General features: G+C 39.5%; 1 protein-coding gene across 2 annotated transcripts in view; it reads left to right on the forward strand.

Annotated features, from left to right (window-relative positions):
- LOC141788338 (collagen and calcium-binding EGF domain-containing protein 1-like) overlaps positions 1-10,944 on the forward strand; it is a 73,279-nt gene extending 62,335 nt beyond the window's left edge. For both annotated transcript variants that reach the window (XM_074667254.1, XM_074667253.1), the window contains exons 3-11: positions 2,136-2,188; positions 4,800-4,934; positions 5,410-5,547; positions 5,653-5,786; positions 5,965-6,079; positions 7,355-7,494; positions 8,091-8,126; positions 8,301-8,336; positions 8,453-10,944. In XM_074667254.1, the coding sequence (XP_074523355.1) occupies positions 2,136-2,188; positions 4,800-4,934; positions 5,410-5,547; positions 5,653-5,786; positions 5,965-6,079; positions 7,355-7,494; positions 8,091-8,126; positions 8,301-8,336; positions 8,453-8,641 (976 nt within the window). In that variant the 3' untranslated portion in view covers positions 8,642-10,944. The remainder of the gene's footprint in view (positions 1-2,135; positions 2,189-4,799; positions 4,935-5,409; positions 5,548-5,652; positions 5,787-5,964; positions 6,080-7,354; positions 7,495-8,090; positions 8,127-8,300; positions 8,337-8,452) is intronic.
- The last annotated feature ends 4,622 nt before the right edge of the window (positions 10,945-15,566 follow it).

The following is a 15,566-nucleotide window of genomic DNA, read 5'->3' on the forward strand; positions in this document are numbered from 1 at the left end:
TGTGGTGGATTGTTGCGGAATGGCTGGACGAGTGTCACTGCCAAGCACCACAAATCAATTTCATACGAAATTGTTTCTCAATCATCATTGCACAACACTGTGTTGCAAAAATGTTGCATCCGCTACAGTGTTACATCACATGAGAGGAGAGACTATTTAGAAATCATCTGGGAGGTGATGACTCAGCTGAAAAGACAGAAGAAGTCTTCAACCGTCAGTTCAATGTCCACCTTAGACTGTGTTTAACTGTGAAGCTGGAATGAAGGTGGTTGAGTATCTCTGTTGCACAGGATTACAAAAAGACTGAGGACTATCAGTGATCAACTGTCAGCTTTAAACTCCAGTTACAGAGGCGTATTGTGCTTTTTTGCAGGTGGGGGGTTTATACCATCCATCATCCCTGTCGTAGCTTCACATTATGTTTTCTCACACCAGTGGTTGAGAAAACCTTTATTTCAGCCTCTCTCTGAAACTTTGCTTTGGATGCTGTCTCTCTAAAAGACTGTGAGGAGTTTGAAAGTGATCTTGAAAGGACTCCCCTCTAGATATATGCCTGATTGTAATCCACACTCTAAAATGAGATTATCAGCACCAATATTACTGGTTACAGGTTATTTTAAATTACTACTTCTTAGCTTCAAGGACGGTTCAACCAGGACTAGATTGGTTTACAGCACGTCTAGGTCTCCATGGCAACACCAAGCCAGCCAACGAAGTTTAGTAGTGAGAAGAGATAAAACACAGAGATCTATGTTTTTCTCTGCTGAAAACAATTTCTCTGATTAATTTTGTAGTGATGGTAGACACAGGAGTCTGTCAGACCGAAAAAGTATAGAAGAGCATAAGGAAGCTACACGGGCTAATTAGCTTTTAGCTCGGACTGCATCACTTCTGAGCTGTTGGTGATAATCTTCATTTTAGCCCACAGTCAGCAGTTATTCTTCAGTGGTCTGTTCAAACTTGAGAGTCTATCAATAAAATGAAGAGTGAGGTTACGTTAGCTCTGATTGGTAGATGACTGGCAGGACATCACCAGGATTCACTAACGTTACACATTACAGACATGTCTTAGAGCACCCGATTGTCAGCTGTGCTAAATATAAACAGCTACTAAACTACTTACAAACTGACAGTGTTTACTTGTTTTCACATTAGCCTAAAGATACGTTAGAGCACCGAGCTAACATATAGCCAGCTGCTACAACATTTGCTTGATGTTATGTTTTAAACTGTAGCACTACATAATTGTACTGATTAATATCTTACCTTGGCACTTTGAATCCAGTGAAAAATTGTCTTGAACAAAGAAAATTTGTTTGAATCCGATCTCCATTTGATTCCAAAACAAACACACGCCTCACTTAAAGTAATTAACAACAGTGTGCAGAGACTTCGAGCCACCAGGTAGCGTGGGAGTGCAATTAAAACAGATCTTCCTCATAGCATCTTTAAGTCCCCTGGTCACACAAATCCCCTTTCCTCTGATTGGCCAGCCCTCTGGAATGGGACCACATCATCTCAGCAAGCCTGATTGAAGCTCCTGTGCAATTTTTTCAAGAGCGTTGATCAGTTTCTAGTTTTACGGACAGATTCAGGGATTTCTACTACATATTAATGAATTTGCACACGTTCAGTATGAACATCCAGCAATGTGACTCTACATTTTTGTAGTCTAAATTATTGGAAGGCATAATGCTGCCTCTTTTAGGATGCAGATCAGTGAAAAAGATTTGATGCACACACTCAGACATGCACAAACACCCAGAGCTGATCCAACCTGACAGCCTAACCATCACACCATCAGAAATTAATACCCCACTTCTAAATGAAAATGTAGGTATCTTTAAACTTGTATGCTCTTGCTCTTTCCAGATTAAGGGTCAGGGTGTTTAGTTGTTCTTGTAAATTTAGACAGGTCTTCAATCCTGGTTTTGGTTTCTTTGTCATTTAGCCCTCAGTCAAAGTAAAAATCTCCTGGCAAAAGCCTTCACATGTTCGCTTGCTGTCTGTATGCTCAGCTTTACTGAAACCTGTTGCACAATCTCTTAATTAAAATGTATAAGTATCTATGTCACTGAAAGTGCTGAAAGTGCTGAAAATGCTGATAAGGTTAACTCATTGTTTCTTTGTTTCAGGAGGAAATGCTGTGACGGCTTCAGGTTTGTGATGGGACAGTGCATACCTGAAAGTAGGTAAACCATTTACTCTCCCCTCTTAGTTTGAACTCTCAGATCTGATTCACAGTTTCTTTTTTACAGCAGGATTTAGATTCAAACAAACTGCTAACACACGGTCTAGAGACCACATTCATCTGATTGCAAAATCTGTGGTTTATGGACCACGGTCAGTTTGGATTCCAGTATGTTAAAAGGGTTTTTTCAGATAACTAACACATTGCAGCGCACTGGGACAAACAACATACCAGCCAAAAGAGAAACCACCCACAATTTGGCACAGGGATTTTTTTTTTACGAGTTGAAAAGAATCCTTGTTGTGGAAATCAAACTAACATAATTATGATGAGGAGCGCTGGTGATAACTGTTGACAAACTGCTTCAGTGTTGGTGGTTTTCCTAAACAGCAGAATGACAGTGTCATACTTCAGCCACAAGAGGGCACTGTTTCTCACAAGAACATAACAGCTGTTTGAGGCTGGGTTTTACCAGCAGTTTTCAATTTATTTAACTTTATTTTATTCTATTTAACTTTTATTGGACCATAAATTTTCCTGCTGAGGTAGAGACTATCTTTCTCCAAGCAGTCCTGGCCAAGATAGCAGCAGAAGTTTTCATAAACAGGGCAAGAGAAAAACAGACAATGATTAACGTCAGTTCATAGACTGTCGGTATTCAGTTGTTAAAATGTGCATTAACAGGTCTGATGATCTCCAGTACTGGTTTTAAAATCCAACAAAATCTAAGGAATAATCTGGTTTAATAGGAACCTTTAACTCAGACCAAGATGAGGAAAAAGAAACTTTAAAAGCTCATTTATCAAAAGCAAAGCAACAACTGAGAAGAACACATTATGTGTCCCTGAGACTGAAATCAAGTTTCACAACAGCTTTAGGAATAACTCTGGTGAGACGACAGTCGATGTATTGCTTTTTTTTTAATGAACAAAAGAGAAACAGCGTCTGTTTCCAATAGAGGAAACATATTTTCACCTTGAGGTTTGTTTTTTTCTTGATATGATAAGACAGAAAGTCAGATATGTTTATATTGGGATTGATTCAGTCACCTCATTCTTCTGAGTGAAAATCTGACAGTCTTCTCAAACTGTCCTCTTGGACTTAAGATGTAAATCATTTTAATCTTATTGTTTTTAAAGACCGCTCTGACTTCACCCAGACAAAGTTCAGAGTAACTCTTGGGTCCTGAAATGCACTCACTGAGGAAAAAATACTCTTACTACAGAGGAGGATAAACTGTTTAACCTACGGTCTGACCTTACACTATGTTTTCAACATTTTTCTAACCTGTATCAATTATAGTGTGATTTAACTTTTACTAGTGATGGCTGCTGCCCACTGTGCAACGTGACGTTGAAATAACATATATTTAACGAAATTTTTGACGTCCAAATCAGGTCTCCTGAAGGTGCAGAATGAAAGTTTATATTAAGTCTTTTCAGACGTTGTACGTATGGAGGTGAGATTAACTTCTAGAAAAGGTCTACTAATGACATCTGAATGTTTGGATCCATTTAGACCGTCTCATTTAAGTCTAGGTTTGGTTTGCAAATGACGTCTAAATGCTGAACATCATTACAACGTCTAATAACAGTCAGATTTAGAACCTATTTTGTACACTGCTCTGACATCTAGATATAGTCTTTGCTGGACCAAACCAGTACTGACATGATCTGGACGTCTCTGATGTCCGATGTTTGGAGGGTGTGTACATATGATCCAGAAACTTTCATCTCAAGCTCTGTAAAGGCAACATCATTTAAAAAAGACATGGATCAAATTATCGAATTTAGTCTTTCTCACTGCACACAAATCGGTTTGTGCTAAATACAGTGTACTGTGTTTGCATTTTATCGTTCAGCTTACAATCCTCAGTGTGAAACCTTTACACAAACACACAATCACAATAACATCTGATTTTGTGGTCGTACGCATCTTCCTTGACACCATTTTCAGTGCATGGTGTCGTATTTTATTGATGCAGCCCTACAACTATCACTGGTGAGGACTCATTAGTGTCTCAAATAGTATCATTCTCCTTTTCTTATGTGTTAACTGCAAAAACAGACATCTTACCAAATGTTTTTGTCTTATTTCAGTGAAAAATGTCTTTTTTCAATCATTTTAAGAAAAAAATGATACCTGAATCGCTTGTAACTAGTAAAAAATCTGTCAATGGGGTAGGAGAAATGTACCTGTCAAGACTAGCGTAATGTCTCAATACAAGTACATTTTTCTTACCCCACTGGCAGATTTTTTTTTACTCATTACAAGCAACTCAGACCTCATTTTTGTCTTCAAATAACTTGAAATAAGACATTTTTCTGGACTAGACAGGTGACTGTGGCTCAGATCAGGTCTAAAAAGACAGTTTGTACTGAAAATAAAACAAAAATACCTTATAAGATTTCTTTTCTTTTCATTTTTTTTTTTTGCAGTGTTTGTTTAAAAGAGCCCTCTAGGAATCTTAGCCCAATAGATAAAAGCTGCAGCTGAGAGTTGTAGCAGTGAAACTTCTGGTTGGAGGAAACCTGGTAGATGGAGGAAATGTTTGGAGTGATCCTGAACGACTCTAACAAAGCTCATTGTTCTGATGTTCTCCCTGCAGGTGTGGACGTGTGTGAAGCGTCTCCCTGTGAGCAGCAGTGCACTGATAACTTTGGACGCGTCGTCTGCACGTGTTACCCCGGCTACCGCTTTGACCGGGACAGACACCGTAATCACAAATCACCATATTGTCTGGGTCAGTTCACTCCCGTCTCATCCCACAGTGAAAATACTTTAGATGTTTTAATGTCATTAACTTTTTTATGTCATCACAGTCTCTTTTTGGAGCAGTGTGCATGTTAAAATATGTTCCTGAAACAGTTTATAGCCACACAGCTCTATATAACAGCACATGTAGGCAGACAGCACCCTCTACCTGATTTATGTGGCAGAGCAGCTTCTTCCTCTGAAATTCAGCTGATGTTTTAGTTTATCTGCATCTGAGTTGCACAATGTAAAAGCTCATGTAGACATGGATTTATCTCTTTGAAGTCACATCTGGCTTGTTCAGTCTTCTTGAGCATAGTATCAAACACAATCACGAGAATCAGGAGGAAACCACCCATTCTGAGAAACCATGACAAGAAACAGCTTCAGACTTTTTCTCATAAACTCTGAGATTATCTGATGTTTTTCTCTCTTCTCCCTGTTATAAACACACACACGTGCAGACATAGATGAGTGTGAGCACCCAGACAGCAACACGTGTGACCATGAATGTGTGAACACAGTGGGCAGCTTCCTCTGCCGCTGTCACAGTGGGTACATACTGGCACCGGACCAACGCTCCTGCATCCCCGTACACAACTGTGAGTTTCTGTGATTCCATGCTCCATTTTTTTTTCTTTTCACGCAATGTTTTCATTGTGAAGGATCCCCATCCCTGAGGAAAGTAAATGTTTTGTTGTTTGTAGTGAGTTCATCTGGGAAGTCAGACACGTTGATGAGTGCTGGTACCTGCTCGTTCACCTGTCAGGATTTCATGAGCATGAAAAACAGTCTGCTTCAGCTCAAACTAAGACTGGGCAACACACAATCACCAAACCAGGTAATAAAACAACATTCACCAGGGCCTGGAAATGTTCTTACTCCTCGGTGGTATGAAAAAGTGACATGTTTCTGCTTTATTTTATTTATACAACTTGTGTCCCTTTGTGTGTGTGTGTGTGTGTGTGTGTGTGTGTGTGTGTGTGTGTGTGTGTGTGTGTGTGTGTGTTTGTATGAAGGTACCTGGCCTGGCCAACAGCAGTAACAAGCCGTCTCATGGACGTCAGGGAAAAAGTCCTGATACCCATTGTCCTCCTGGCCTGCCCGGCCCTCCAGGTGCTCCTGGGGTCCCAGGTAATGAAATTATGCCATCATAAAAACAACTAAGAAGGCGTGAAGAAACTCATACTTTGAGACGCCATTTTTCATGTAGTGTAACAGCGCAGCAAGTCTGAAATCTAAACGAAGGTGGAGACTTGTAATCCGAACTGAAACAGCTTTTATTTTGTCTCCTATTGATGGATTAAGAAAGAATTGAAAATCTGCAAACTCCCCCTTTTTCACCCATATTCAACTTTTCAGTCCAGAAAAGTCTTGTTTCAAGTTATTTAAAGATAAAAATGAGGTCTGAATTGCTTGTAACAAGTAAAAAAAATCTGCCGATGGACTAAAAAAGAAAAGTGCTAGAAAATTTGCTTGAACCTAGAATAATGTCTTAATATGAGTAACTTTTCTCTTGTTCCATTGGCATGTATTTTTCAACTTGTTACAAGAAATTCAGACCTCATGTTTGTCTTTAAATAAATTGAAAGATATTTTTTCTGGACCAGACAGGTGAATGCGGCTCATGTTAAGTCTAAAAATATATTTTTTTACAGAAAATAAGACAAAAACACTTGATGAGATTTCTTTTTTTTTTTTTTAGCACTCTGGTTGTTTTTAAAACCTAAGCGCAATAAAAATGTCAATTGGTGGCCCACCAGAGGTTTTCATCCAGCTCCCAGGATATTTCTGAAAAGTACTTGAGTGAGGATAAAAATCTGTTGCAAGGGCCATAATTTTTTTCAGATGCTCTTGTGAAATAAATAAAAATAATATTTTAACCTCAATAACATGTTATTGATAGAAATAAATTTTCATTCAAAATTTGTTATTGTTTAGTATTTGTCGGTGTTACTCATATTGCCTGTACCCCAGCATGCCACCGGGGGGCGATTGCAGTACATTAGGTGTCATGTTTGTGACCTCACTGAAACTTAACTCTCATTGCTGCTAAAGAAAATAATCTGAGATGTCACCATATCTTAAAGCATGCTAACCTGAACAGTCAGAGACCCTTCAGTCAGAGAAACATTTCTACTCTGAAACTTCAATACACCCGTGCAAGAGAAGTTATTAACTCAACTTCAACTGAGCAAGAGAGGGCGACAAGTGCGTCTATGTATGCAACAAGTTTGCTGTTAATTTCAATTCAAGGCAGTGTATGGCACAGGCTGTGATTCAGAGGATGTTTGTTTCACTTGATCTAAAAAAAAAAAGAATAAATGAAGTGACAGATTTTTATCCTCACTCAAGTACTTTTTGTTTGTAAAGCATTGTCATTGTCATGCATTCCTCTGTCTCCATCAGGACATCCAGGTGAACCAGGAAAGAGAGGGGACCCAGGTGTAAAGGGCCCACCTGGCCCCAGAGGTCCACGGGGAGACATGGGACCCATGGGTCCAGAGCCGGACCTGAAGCACATCAAAAGAGGGCGCAGAGGGCCAGTGGTAAGAAAGAACAACAATTAGATACTGTTGGAAAAATCACATTCAGTCTGTTCACGTTAAAGACGAAACACATGAGCCTGGACTTCACCACATCAAGTACAAAGCAGTAACTGTGCTTAATAATCTGGCTTCACGAAGGAGATGGTGGATGAAGTCAGTCCAGTTTCAACCTTTTAACTTGCTACTCAACTGTTTGATAGAGCAGTTTCTGAGTAGCTGTGTGAGCTGTCACTACAGCTTGAAATAACTTGCTATGATTTTTTTCTGATCGTAGTGCTCCAACAGCAAAAAATAAAATGAAAAAATACTTTCTTTTTTTGCTTGGATTGATCATAAAGGGTTAAATATCAAATATTTGGACGTCCTTTGCATTTCAAAAATGAAAGTTAATATGTTTAAGAGGAGAAGCAGGGTAAATATTTTGTGCACAGTATGACAGCCTGTGACAAATTCTGTCAAACCCATCATTCAACATTTGTCTCCAGATGTGCTGAAACATTTTTAATCTTTGCTCTACTTATCAAACACAGTAAAAGAAATTAATGTCTTTACCAGAACACTAATAATACCTTGTACCTGTTTGTGTGTTCATACAGGGACCTCCTGGGGCAGCGGGGAGAGATGGACTAAAGGTCATTACGTCACTTTTCTGCATGAGCTTTTAATAATTCTCCGTTCTTTGTGTGTAGGTGTGTGTATGTGCATGGGTGTGTGTCTTTGTCGTGATCTTGTTGTCAGTCTGTGTTGCTTTTGAACACCTGTCTCAGGGTGAATGGGGTTAACGTTTTACTGTTTCTGGTCTGCAGGGTGACAGAGGTGCTCCTGGTCCAAGAGGTCCACCTGTGAGTTTGTATTCACCCACAAAACACGACTTTTCTATAACATGAATTTATTTTCACAACTCAATCACAACATTTCCGATCCCTCATTAATTCCTCATTTTGTCCTCTGTCCACAGGGACCACCCGGCTCCTTTGACTTCCTGTTGCTAATGATGGCCGACATCCGCAACGACATAATTGAACTGCAGGAGAAGGTGTTTGGGGAGCGGCGGGAAATCACCCAGGACAGTCCTCCTCACTCCAGCGGTGAAGTGGATTTTGTAGAGTGGGGCTCTGGACAAGGAGATGTGATGCTCAACACCTGACCTTTGACCTCACCCACATAGAACCCAACGTGTAAATAATTCCTAACGTGCCTGTGGGTTGAGTTTGGAATGTGGCCTTGGATACACTCCTCACACTGCCACGGACAGTAAAACAGAGAGACACAAGGATTATGATCACGGAAATTGGACCACAGACTCTCTTAACCACTGTGAGCACTATCTGGCTCTCTTTCACAAGCCGTGGTGTGTGTGAGGGATGTGTGTGCACGGCATGAAGCTGGAAAGATGCACTGTGTGCCTTTATGTCTGAGCTGCGCCTCTGAGCTGAACCACTTCAAACGATGAACTTTATCGTCTACATCTCTTCCTGTTCCCGAGTCTGTCCGTGGAAGCTCTGCTGCTGCTGACAGTTTGCCTGCAGGGCGTTGGTACAAAGAGCGAGGGCCCGCACTGTGAGCTCCCTGCACCTGTCTGCAGGAGCCAGACCTCCACTCTGAGTTATACAGCTCTCCTCTCCTCTGAGGAGTCTTCAGACACTAATTCATGACTGTTACAGGCCCACTGCTTCAATGCTGCACAGAAACATTCTTACCTGATATACTTTTTAATTTGTACAATAAAATAAAACAAGTTCAAGTATAAAAAAGCTTTGCTATCTGTATCCATGTATAATCAAAGGCTGGAACTGTGACAGATTAGATCTTTTTTAAAATAAAAAGATGTGGGGTGCAGATGACCTAGCGGTTTAGATAGCGCCCCATGAGGTTCATCTTCTGGCAGGTTCCAATCCAGTCTGTGGCCTGTTTCTATCAGATCCCCCCATTCTCACCCTGTTTCCTACTCTGTCCATTATCCTATCATTTCTAATTAAAGGCATAAAAAGCCAGAGAAATTAACTTAGAAACAAAAAACTGAATAGATGTGTTGTTTGAAACGTAGAAATTACATGCTGTATTTGAGATAACACCAAATTGTTTTTGCCAACACAGCTAAAACTTTACGCTGATGGGCAAAACTGTTGTAAGGAGCAGGAAACTTCCTGTGAGGCAGAGATTTATATTAGATAAAACAAAACAAGTAAAAGTAAATGATGGGAACATGAACAGCAGGAAGCTAACACATCAATGTTACACATAAATAAATATTTGCAAACCTGTTGCTGCAGCAGGGTGGTCATGCCAAAGTCTGAACTCACCCATTTCTTATTGCAAAGATTTATCTACCAGCAGGTAACTGAGGGAGAATTCAGATGACACAAAATATTACTGCAGGGTAAAAGTGCTCATTTAAAATGATACTTCTTAACTTCCTGTCCGGGTCGACCAGGACCAGATTGATTTACGGCACATGTAGGTCTCTATGACAACACCACACCGACTGACAAAGTTTAGTAGTGAGGAGAGAAAAACACAGAGATCTGTGTTTTTTTCTGCTTAAAACCATTTCTGTAATTAGTTTTGTAGTGATGGTAGATACAGGAGCCTAACTCTCAAACAGAAAAAGGACAGGCGAGCATAGGGAAGCTAAACGGGCTAATTAGCCTTTAGCTCAGACTGTATCACTCTATAACACTGGGGCTAAGCTGTTGGTGATAATGTTCATTCCAACCCACAGTCAGCAGTTATTCTGCAGTGGTCTGTTCAAACTTGAGAGTTTATCAATAAAATAAAGAGTGAGGTTACGTTAGCTCTGCTTGGTAGATGACTGGCAGGACATAACCAGGATTTACTGACGTTACACATTATGCACTTGTCATGCAACATTGCACTGCCAGCTGTGCTAAATGTAAACGCCTGCCAAAGTACTTACTATTTACTAACTTATGGTGTTCACTTGTTGTCACATTAACCGACAGATACGTCGGAGCATCGGTTGCCGATAGCATTACATTTAGCTGGCTAGTACAATGCTTGCTTGATGTCACCTTTCAAACAGTAGCACTCCGTAACTGTAGTACTGATATACCTTACGGCGCTTTGTATCCAGTAAAAAGTTGTCTTAAACAAACAATTAAAAAGGATCCTCTTCAGAGCATCTTTAAAGGAGTTCTTGTAAGATCTGGTGTTGTGTTTGAATGCAGTTTAGCTGTCATGTCCCTGTTTCCAATTGTTAAGTTATGTTAGGTAAACCACCCCCCCTTACTCCAACCAAGCTCCCAGTAAGTCAACCAGGCTGTAGCCAGCCCCATACAGTGGGAAACACTGTACTTATTACCACTTCCAGTCTTTCATTCTGGCCCAGAGTGACTTTTTTTTTATCAACCAGCATGGTAAAAGCGATGTCTGTGATTATTTTTAGAGCTGAATCAGCTGTTCAGATACACACTTTCATAAATCATTACACCCTGAATGCTGTGATGTCATTTACAGATACAGGGGTTACTATGTGAGAGAAGTACAGGTGGTAGACTTAAAGGAGGAGCGATAGTGCACATGCTCAATGTAAATAAAACCATTTGACTCATATCAGGATACATTGTATTTTCTCAGGCAAAATGTGACACATTTTTCACATGCTAAATTCAATTTACTATGCTAATACAGCTAGCTAAACACTGGCTGACAGGGATGGAGATGGTTGTAACACATGTCACAACCATCTCCTTGTGTACAGCGAAGAACATTTTCTTGATTTTAATACAGTTACAGTATCCCTAGGCAGTGGAGAAGACTGATAGAGGTGTTCCTGCAGATGTTTTTTTTTTTTTTAAAGCATCTGATGACTTCCCAAAGAACGGTACATCAGTCAGATCATTCACAAAGGCACATGGGATCTGCCATGTTCCTACAAATCACTCTGGAGCTCTTAAATATATATATATATTTTTTCTTCTTTTTTGTAAAAACCCTTGTTGTCTCACCTGGTGTGAGGCTTCCCCAGCAGCAGAGGGCGCTAATTTACACCTAATCCTCTGAGAAGACAACCCAATGCTGGATCAGTATCAGTTCAAATACCAACCAGGTGAGACAACCAAAGTGACAAGTTCTCACAGCATTTCATCTTCTTGTAATAACCACCCTAAAATATTCATAGTTTCCCAAACACACTAAAAACAAATGAAACATCCTGAATATATGTGAGGAGCACGAGCTTCCATTTGTCCTCAGCAGTGACTGCTGGCGTGTGAGCTGCTTTATGAAAGGTGTAGCTATCAGAGGTCAGAGGTCAAATGCCCTGGGTATAAACAGCTGGAGAGATAATTACAGAGCACAGGCTCTCCAGAGGGGGCATGTCGGGACTCGCACCCACCACAGAAGAAGAAGCTGAGGAACATGCGATGTGTTTGATCTGCTGCGTGCAAGTTCACTCTGTCTGGCCTCTCGCTGTCCTTTGATCCTCGTGAGCAGATCTCAGGAGATCCTGTCCTGCTTCTGAGTTATGTGTTTGTGTGTGTGTGTGTGTGTGTGTGTGTGTGTGTGTGTGTGTGTGTGTGTGTGTGTGTGTGTGTGTGTGTGTGTGTGTGTGTGTGTGTGTGTAAGATGTCCAAACAGAAGAGTTGTAAGTCAGTTTGCTTATTGTAAAACCACTTTTATTTAATGCTCATATTTACGTTAATATGTGTGTGAGCATGTGATTCACATGACAGGCTTCTCACCTAACGACTCCGCCTCCTGCCGTGCGGTCACTTCTCACAGCAGAGTCGTTGTCGGGGCAACAAGGATCAGGAAAAACAACATGAAACAATTTAAGAAGCATGTCAGTGAGAGAAAGGCAGGAGAGTGAAAGAGATTATCTCATTTCCTTCACTACTTGTCATGCAATTGGAGTTTTCCCTCTTGGGCTGTAGGGGGTGGCAGAGAGGAGGTCATCAGAGTCCACAGGGCGGCAAAATGCTCTCATGCCACCCCTGATAATACATCTGTCAGTGCTATCATGATGAGACCAGAGATAAAACAAACATATTGTCAGTGGGGGGAGACATTTAACATCTCCAAGTGACGTTTTCATATGTAAGTTTTATTACTATTATTATTTTATAGAATTTTAAGCTGAATTTATTATTTCCACTCAAATAGATGAAGAGCTTTAAGGATGACATCATTTTTTAAATAACTATACTGTATCTCTTGTATCTCGATAAATCACATCCTTGACTATCTCAGACTCATCTCATTACAGCCGTGAGTTCATCCATGCTGTCGGGATGTGAGATCCAATTGGTGTTGCATTGTGAGAAGAGTTGTGTAACTATTTGTTGGCATCTTTAGATGAGAATAAAGATACATCAGATAAAATTTGGCCAGATGTTTCCTCGTATGAGAACAATTTCCGTCCTGGCACACTATAACCATTCATAAATACACCTCATGCACGACAGGGCTGTCACTTCAAACAGTCTGGGTTTCTGCGTGTGTGTGTGTGTGTGTGTGTGTGTGTGTGTGTGTGTGTGTGTGTGTGTGTGTGTGTGTGTGTGTGTGTGTGTGTTTACGTGTGTGAAGGAGCTTATGGGGGAGGCCGTGTGCCTGTAAGTGGGGGCGTGTGTGTGTGAGGGTAAAGTGTAGATAAATAGAATTTGGGCTTCTGGAAATGTAAATATGCATACTTAATTACTCTTTAAGTGATTACATTATTCAGCTCATCATGATGTTATTGAGGATAATGTTATCATTATGTTTTCTCTAGGAAATCCTTTGTTTGGCCACCTTCAGGAAGGGGGCCAAAGGTCAAAATAAAACGTTTTTTATTCTCAGTTTCAAAAAGGGGGTCAAAAAAAGTTCACAGACAGTCAACAACTCACTTTAACAGAGGATCAGCGTGTAGAAGTATCAGCTTTTCAGCCTGTAAGGCATAACAATAAAAAAATCAACATGTGTTGGCCCTGTTGCTGAGGTGGGACAAAGAGACACAACATAAATGAGTTATAAAGACCAAAATGAGGTCTGAGTTGCTCATAACAAGTAAAAATAGTTTAAACAAAAAATCTGCCAATGGAACAAAAATTTGCTGGAAACTAAAATAATTTATTAATACAAGAAACTTTTGTTTTAATTCTTTGGCTTATTTATTTATTCATTTTACTTGTTACAAGCTACTCAGACCTAGATTTTGTCATTTTTCTGGACTGGTCAGGTGAATGTGGCTCATATTAAGTCTAAAACAACATTTTCTATGAAAAAATTAGACACAGTCACTTGATAAGATTTCTGTTTTTTGCGGTGTAATTTTTTTAAAATTTCACAAATATTAAGGTGTCAAAACACCATACAAATATCTTATGAGAAAAGAAAACCTGATATCTCTGTTAACTTATAACCAGTCTAGAGGAACACATAGAGATATTGTGGTAACAGCAGTTTTGTACTTCGGTGTATGTGCACGTTGTCTAATAAAGCTGACTGCAGACATGAACACAACGATCCAGGAATTCATCGAGTGCCTGAAAAGCATTGTTGATCAAAATGTTAATCAGCTTTGTGCATCTTCATAGAAATTTCTGGAATCCATTTGTTTTGTGAAAGAGGACAGAGGTCAGAGACAGTCAAGGATCATCAGCTCACTCGCTTCATTTTCATTTTACATCCTCCAGCTACTCACTGATCTCTTCATTCCTTGTTGAATATTTGATCCTATCTGACTCACAATGACATCAGTGGCTGGATTTATTTATGGAGTTGCTTCCTGAAATATTATTCTGTTTTTTATTAATTAATAAAATGACATGTCACAAATAAACCTACACAAGTCCCGGAAGGGTAGTCTTCTTTATTCTGAACATCTCAACAGTTTCATTTCTAACAGCGTTGTGAACAGTTTTATCACCTACCCTACATTTCAGAATGTAAATAGTTCTTGGAAAACTGCAGGCTCCACGCAGGTCAGCATCACTATGAGTTTATCTTTCATCTATTCTTTGTAAACCATGAAGAAACCACCTTGCCTACGCGAGAACAGACACGTACTAATGTCTTACATAAAATCAACAATCAGCCTATGAAAACTGGCACAGACTCTTATCTCAGGGCGGGACGAAAGAGAAACACACCAGCAGCAAGTGGGTGCTCCATCCACAGAGCACAGACTTCCAGCGCATCATTTAAAGCCTGTTAAAATAGAAAAATAAAGATTTTGAAAAAGATAATAAATAAAGTGGTAACACTTTATATAAGACAGCACATATTCACTATCAATTAAGTACTAACTAATATACATATAAGTAGCATACTAGCCCTTCATTTGAATTTATTAAGCACGTTTTGACACCTTATTCCATTCTACCTCTATTATGATGTGAATTAAGATTTTTCATTATATTAACTCCTAATTATCACTTATTGACAGTGAATATTTATTTGTTTATCTTGTTTTTTATTTTTTATTTTTTGTGAATTTCAGGGTCAACATATTTAAAGATTTCAGAGTGATAAAGGAAGAATGACTGTTTTTGTGGTACTGCCCCTTTATAGGCCCTTATAACCTACGCCATTTTTTTTTTACATCATTTTCATAAACAACAATACATTTATTTACAGTCAATAAGTGACAATAAGGAATTGATATAATGAAAAATCTTAATTCATATAATAAAAGTGGCAGAATAAGGCTATGAAGAATAATGTGTTAAGTGCTTCATCAATACTAATGAAGGGCTAGTATGCTACTTATATGCATGTTAGTAAGCACCTAATTAATTGTACATATGTGTTCCCTAAAATAAAGTGTCACCAACAGTTTTTATATTCTGATTGGGTCAAATCATATGTTGGTGGCACATGACAACAAACACACAAGTTTAGCGACCAACTCTGCAGCTCCTCTCAACTTTTCCAGTGCTTCAGTGCATCCCTAAGCTTTGTGGTTTTATTTTCTGCCCTGTCAACTTCATTAATGTGAATCACAATCGGAACTTAACACAGTATCTGCTTCATGAAAAAGCTCTAAGTAGTTCCTGTTTGTAAGATACTTGCATTTAGAAATGCAATGAGGCAACCAGAATTTACAGAGTGAATATAACACAGCGCTTTGC

The sequence above is a fragment of the Halichoeres trimaculatus genome, unplaced genomic scaffold, assembly GCF_033239565.1.
Source record: "Halichoeres trimaculatus isolate MK-OKI-2021-1 unplaced genomic scaffold, fHalTri1.1 fHalTri1_scaffold_3, whole genome shotgun sequence".
Taxonomy (NCBI): domain Eukaryota; kingdom Metazoa; phylum Chordata; class Actinopteri; order Labriformes; family Labridae; genus Halichoeres; species Halichoeres trimaculatus.